The sequence below is a fragment of the Carya illinoinensis genome, chromosome 14 (assembly GCF_018687715.1).
Source record: "Carya illinoinensis cultivar Pawnee chromosome 14, C.illinoinensisPawnee_v1, whole genome shotgun sequence".
NCBI lineage: Eukaryota > Viridiplantae > Streptophyta > Magnoliopsida > Fagales > Juglandaceae > Carya > Carya illinoinensis.
The window spans coordinates 25,480,450-25,487,827 of NC_056765.1; the positions used below are offsets into that span (position 1 = coordinate 25,480,450).

At 36.3% G+C, this 7,378-nt stretch overlaps 1 protein-coding gene across 1 annotated transcript; it reads right to left on the reverse strand.

Annotated features, from left to right (window-relative positions):
* Positions 1-6,126: 6,126 nt before the first annotated feature.
* Positions 6,127-6,855, reverse strand: LOC122293729. Its single transcript, XM_043102220.1, has one exon. It carries the CDS (start codon positions 6,853-6,855, stop codon positions 6,127-6,129), a length of 729 nt encoding a protein of 242 aa, XP_042958154.1.
* Positions 6,856-7,378: the final 523 nt, after the last annotated feature.

Here is a 7,378-nt window from a genome sequence, read left to right on the forward strand (position 1 = left end):
TTATATTGTATTGGTCACCTAGGCCAACCTTTACATAGGAGGCCAAGGTAATACAAGAGTCTTACTTGAGTCCTACATTACTAAAATAAGACTCTTGTATTGTCTTGACGTCTTATATAAAGGTTGGCCTAATGGTCCAATGCAATACATGTACAATCTTAGGAAAAGTCTAACAAATTGTAATATATATATATACAATTTGTAAAACATATATATACATATATATATTTAAATATATAAGTGGGGGTAGGGTGGGGTTGGGCATTGCCTCTGCTAGAGGACTAGATATGGGGAGAGTGGTCCCACTATCCTTCTTTGCAAATGGGCGTCTGCCCAACCCATGCGGAGGTGGAGCTAACAGGGGTGGGGCAGGGGGTTGCAGGGCACCATTGCCCACCCCTAACATACACCGTACATGTGTGTATATTTATATTAGTTTTGAAATAGTGACATGGTATGCGTATGGTAGTGTACACATTATAAGATAAAATATATTAGCATTTTTTATATGTTTCTTACATGCTAGTATATAAAACTACCAAATCCTTTTTATTGACTATTATATATATATATATATTATCTTTGAGAGTTGGCTCAAGTGGTAATGACCTTGATTTTGGTGGTATGCTTCATCCAAGGTATAAGGTTCAAATCTTTTTAGATGCAAACAATCTCTATGAGTTACTGGACTGGGGAATTTTCTTCTTAAATTACCCAATGTGTATATGTTGAAAACTTCTTACCAATGGCCTGTGCAGTCCTGAGATTAGTTAAGACAATATTCTCGAACACCTAGTGCCAATCAAAAAAATATATTATGAAATAATAATATATTTTAATCACTTAAGTACTTGAGTAACTAACTTATAACTATGGACTATATTCAATATTTAGGCATTGAATGACTAGGCATAAATAATTGGGTTACATGTTACATATTTAATTATAAATGTTGTTATGCTTATCTTATTAAATTTAATATGTATAAATACATATCTATATACATATGTAAGAGAATTAATCTATAAAGATAAATTGTATATAGATATTCAATGATGTATGATTGTGCTTTAATTGAGCCAAACTAAGGAGTTAAGTTTGGGCACAAACGAGCCTTAATTGAATCGAGTTGGACATAATCAAGTATGCATCATTATCTTCTTTCAGGTTTGATTGAACCTCTTTAGAAGTTCTCCATAAATTTATTCTATTTATTCCTAGTTCATGTATCTAAAGTTAAAACCTTTTATGCTTGCTAGAGCCTTATTTCATGCATGTAAGTACAAGATCTTCTTTTCCAAGCCGTAAGGCCGAAATGCTCAAATGTTTAAACTCTCACTTTTGTTTATCACAAGATCCTAGATCACAAGATCCTCACTTAAGCATGACTCACTAAAAATAAAATTCATGCCATAAGTCTCATTCAAATCATGCACGATTGACGATGGATTTAAATGTAAGAACTCAATTTGCATGTGATGATCGAAAGTCGTAGTTCAAGAACTCACGCGCTTTTTATTTCATTTCTTTGAACCTAACTCTTTATCCTTGAAGATTCAAGCTTAAACGCTATATTTGTAGGTACATGCATGGATACATATGCTTCATCTACAACCTTTAGCCAAGACATGCATTGTTAGATATTCCTCATTCCATGCTTATATATATTTTTGTCGAGTAATGTTATACACCACACCACTATCTCACTTGCATCTCATTATATATGATGTGACGCATTTATCACCATTTGAAGAGAAAGAATCATGCAATAAATGATTATTTAATAGTGATAAATGTGCCACATCTTACTTAATAAGATGCAAGTAAAATTGTAGTATGGTATATAGAATTTTCCTACATATATGTGAGTGCGTGTACGCAAGTGTGGTAGTTAAACTTATAAGTTATTAATCTTTATGGTTTTGCTTCCTATTGAAGAAGAAAAAAAAATCAATATGCAAAATGTGAATGCCACTACATAAACCCACCATCAAGTTTTTACTCGAAAATAAAAAAGAGATAAAGAAATTAACTAAGCTCTATTATATTTATTATTCATTTAGTGTTGCTCGAAATATTCATATAGGCTAACTGTAAAAAATGTTGTAGATTTGCGCCTGCTTGATATGTTCATCTCCCTTTCACTTGAAGAAATCTTTTTTCCATAAGTTATGACCACATATCTCGTGTTTAGATTGTGTTTTCGATCACTACATGATTCACAAATACATGTATGATCTTATCTTCAAAATCAAATACAATGTGGTTTAAGTTAACAAATATGTCTAAAGTATAAGATAAAAGTACGCTGCAGAGGTTTGAAATAATTGATTTCCTTCACACTATCATTGATATGAAAGCCAAATTATATACACTACGTCTAGTGTTCTATTTTAGGATTGATATACACAATTAAGTCTAAAATATGCAACGGTTACAATGGACAGATATGAGAATATTATGCAGTTGTTACGAAAAATGTACACCACAATTTCAGCCTAGATATGCTTCCTTTATACACCTCTAAAAGATTGAGCTGCCATCAGCAAGACCAATCTTGTTTCATAATAATTCAATTCGTTGCCAAGATAATGGCTTGGTCAATAAGTCAGCCAATTGATCTTGAGTGTGAACATGGTGAACTTGAAGATAGCCTTGCTGAACTAAATCCCTCACAAAATGAAGATCTATTTGAATGTGCTTCATACAAGAATGATTGACTGGATTGAAGCTCATATGTGTAGCGCCAAGATTATCACAGACAAGTTGAGGTGCTGTTTTAAGGGAAAAACCAAGTTCTTTGAGGAGATTTTGAAGCCACATGGTTTCGGAAGCAGCATTTGCAAGCGCACGGTATTTAGCTTATGTTGAAGACCTTGCAACGTCTCTTTGCTTCTTGGAACTCCAAGAAATTGGAGTGCATCCTAAAAAGCTGATGTATGCAGAAGTGGAGGTGTGGTCATTCACATTTCCAGCCCGATCTACATATGAAAAAGTTGTTAAAAGACACAAACCAGATTTAGAAATCTGTATACCATGAAAAATGGTTTGTTTTAAATAACAGAGAAGCCATTTTATTGTTGTCTAGTGAGTTTCCATGTGCTTGTGCATGAATTGCGAGAGCTTGTTGATGACGAAGGAGATATCTGGACTTGTCAAGGAAAGATATTGAAGACTTCCAATAATCTGATGAAAGTCAGAGCTATCCATAGGAGCAGTGCCATCAACTAATTTGAGAGATTGACTTATTGAGAGAGGAGTAGAAACATCATTTGCAGCACTCATATTAGTATTTGACAAAAGATAACGTATATATTTATGTTGTGATAAAAATAGACCAGCTTTAGTAGGGACAACCTCTATCCCTAGAAAAAAAAATGAAGAAGACCCATATCCATTAGAGAGAACTTAGCATCTAGTTGCTTGATAATAGAAGCCACAAAATTAGCATTATTTCCTATAATGACAAGGTCATCAACATAAACGACGAAATAAGAAATAATTGAACCTTGGCTGTATATAAATAAAAAGGAATCGGCCTTGAAATTGTGAAACCCAAGCTGAAGAATAGCATTTTTCATAGCTGTATACCAAGCTCGTGGGGCTTGTTCCAGCCCATAGATGGCTTTTCACAATCTGCAAACATAAGTAGGTTTTGGACAAGTCTTTAAACCTTGGAGGTTGCATCATATGAACTGTTTCAGTTAATTCCCCATTTAAGAAAGTATTATTTACGTCCATTTGGCTCAACTCCCATCCATTCATAACAACAATAGTCAGTATTGCTCTAATAGTAGTAGGTTTAACAATGAGGCTAAATGTTTCTTTGTAATCAAGCCCTGGTCTTTGATTGTAGCCCTTGGCAATAAGATGGGCTTTAAACTTATCCACTAAGCCATCAGCTTTCCTCTTGATCCTAAACACCCACTTACAGCCCACGGGATTGCAATTGGAGGGAAAGGGAACTAAGTCCCAAGTTCCATGTTTCATGAGTTCAGTAGACATAGCCTCACGCCACTGAGGTTGAGATATGGCCTAACTCACACTGGTTGGTTCAATGGTTTGTGGGAGAGGGTGTTTGGACACAGAGTTAAGTTGTTTGGCCTTGAAAATTTTATTCATGAACCTAGTAGTCATTTGATGCACGCGCTGAGGGGGAATTGATAGATTTAGGGATTGTGGAGAATGCGGATTCGGTGCGTTCTCAAGCTGACCTAAGGGTTGTGCATCAATTTGAGCATGATAAGGTGAAACCAGCACAAATGGGGATGCACCTAGACTCTCAGATGCAGTAGAAACCGAATTGAGATTTTGTGGGTTTCTTCCTAGGGATTCCGAAACAACAACATTACAAAGGCAATTTAAAGGATTGGAATTACTGAAGAGGATGCGGCAATGGCGTGATCACCTTCCAGAAGAACTGGTGCAGGAGATGAGACCAACGTCGTTGATGGTGGCACGCAAATTGGTGGCAGTTGGACATCGACAAAGAGAGGAACCAAAGTTTGGTTTGGCCATGTGGATTAAGAGTTTGGCTGCGTGGGTTGAGAGGGCACATATTGGGGATATTGTTGATTTTCATTAAACAACATGTGGTGCAAGATGTAGAGTTTATGGGTATGAGACTCCAAACACTTGTAGGCATTTTGAGTTGGTGAGTAACCGAGAAAAATACACAGTTTGGACCTAGGATCCATTTAATTTGAGTTGTTTGCCTGTGTGAGTGGGTAACAGAGACCCGAATTTTTTTAATTTGAGGTAATTGGGCTTTTGGCCAAAAAGAGCTTTAGAAGGGGATCTATTTTGAAGAAGGGGTGTGGGCTGCCTGTTAATAAGATAAGAGGAAGTTTGGAAAGCATATGGCCAAAAGAAGAAATCAAGGGAAGTATAATGGGAGAGTGTAAGGCCCATTCCAACAAGGTGTCGATGACGACGTTAGGAGACACTGTTTTGTTGAGGAGTGTAAGGAGCAGTGGTGTAGTGAGTAATGCCATGAAAGGACAAAAAAGATTTTAATGCAATAAACTCACCACCATTTTCAGAGTAGAGTGTTTTGATTTTGACTTGAAAACGAGTTTTAACAATTTTTTTGAAGTGTGGAAAAATACAAGAAACACTAGATTTATTGACCATGGGATAGAACCACGTATACTTTGTATAGTGGTCAACAAAGAGAAAGTAATATCGTGACCCATCATTTCTGGTGTAACTGGCTAGGCCCCAAACATTAGTGTAAATTAATTCAAGGAGAGTATGACTTTCGAGACTAGTGACACGAAAAGGTTGTTGATGTGCTTTATTAATAGAACACGAACTACATAATAAAGACAATTTTTTTATGTAACTGGAAGACAAAAATTCTTAACGAGATTGTGAACAACTTTGAGAGATGGATGTCCAAGCCGCTTGTGCCAACCATCAATTGAGGCTCATTCATGCACATTTGCAACCATTTGAGATGAGGAAGCCACAATTTTTCCCGGAAAAGTGTTGATGCCAATATCACATGCTCCTCAAAGTAGAGTTGCCCCCATGATCTTGTCCTTTACAACAAAATGAAAATGATGAAACTCAACAAAAATATTATTTTGTTTGGTAAGATGATGAACATAAATTAAGTTTTTGCAAAGATGGGAAACACAAAGTGTATCACGGAGTGTGAAAGTTCGGGTAGGGGAATGTAAAACTAAGGAACCAATGTGTGAGACCGCCAAACCTGAACCATCATCAAAAATTACTTCATCAGTGCCATCATATTCTGAGTGATTAGACAAATTAGAAAGATCACCCATAATGTTGTAGGAGGCAGCTGAATCAAGAAGCTAAGTTTTTTCTTTGCCCATAGAAGTCTGAGCACAGTTCACAGTTGCTCCATTTGAATGGAGTTGTGGACAGGATTTAGCTATGTGGCCCAATTGGTCACAAATTTGACACTTTGGTTGGTAACGTCTATTGGGATTATTGGGATGGGCCCGAACCATGATGAGACCTACGGCCATCTCACTGGACATTATGCTAAAAGGAAGCAGAGTTGTTGCTTCGCTGTTGACCACTGGGTTTTGAAAACTTCTTCACAGTATCTCTTTGTTTCGTCTGGTGTGTATAGTTGGCTGAAGCAACTAGCTGCTAAGTTGCAGCTTCCAAATGTCGTAGGTAGGACTCGTGGCCTACCAATAGATCGTGTACCTCCTCAAACACTAGTGAGGTCTCTCGTACTCGGATTGGCGCAGCAATCTCCCTAAAATCAGGACCTAAACCATTCAAAACATAAAAGGTTAGATCATCATCCGAAATCAGATGATCAATAATGGTGATTTCATCAGCCAATGCCTTGACCGCATGCAAGTAATCAGGAATTGACAGATTTCCCCTTTGAATCAAGGTAAGCTCCTCATTCAATTGTATAGCCCATGTCCTTAAATGACTAGCATAGAGATTATAGAGTTTTTTCCAGGCGACATAAGAGGTTTTGGTCGTGGCTATGAGGGGAGTGATTGTGGGAGATGTGGAGGCTAGGATGGCACTTAAAACGAGTTTGTCCTGCCAAACCCAATGATTTTTAAGTAAATCGAAAGAGGATGTACCATTTGAGGAGGGACGTACGGCAGCACCATTTACATAATCAAGTAAATTGTAGCCGATGAGGAGTGCTTTGAATTGAGCACGCCATTGGGGAAAGGTAGAGGGAGTCAATTTTTCATTGATTTGGGCAGTGATGTTTAGGGCAATAAGAGGGATAGCAGCAGTAGAAAATGGCTGAGTATTGAGGTTGACAATTTGAGTTTGATCTGAGGAAGAAGACATGGTTGATATCGGGATCGGTTGCTCGTGAGAGAGGGGCTCTTCTGATACCATATAAGATAAAAGTACACTGCAGAAGTTTGAAATAATTGATTTCCTTCACACTATCATTGATATGAAAACCGAATTATATACACTACGTCTAGAGTTGTATTTTAGGAATGATATATACAATTAAGTATAAAATATACAACGATTACAATAGACAGATATGAGAATATTATGCAGCTGTTACAGAAAATGTACACCACAATTTCAGCTTAGATATGCTTTGTTTTGATATGAACTTGATGCATGCAATCTTCCTTTATATAAAGATGATCAACAATTTTCATCTTTGAGTTATTCTTATAATTGGAATGTAGTCATGTGAATATTAGAACTTTAATTCCATACCAGATAATAATCATATGTTTTACTTATTCATGTTATAACTGGGTTAAGCCTATAAACTTAAATATGCATATTAAAATCTATAAATTAATTGCAGATTAAAACATATCAAATAATAATTATATGTTTTATGGAAACATTTTTTTGCAAAATAATCATTTCAATTAACCTCATGTTTGGAATG

Excerpts from the sequence above, each read along its gene's own strand:
- LOC122293729 (XM_043102220.1), bottom strand. The coding sequence starts at position 6,855 with ATGGTATCAGAAGAGCCCCTCTCTCACGAGCAACCGATCCCGATATCA.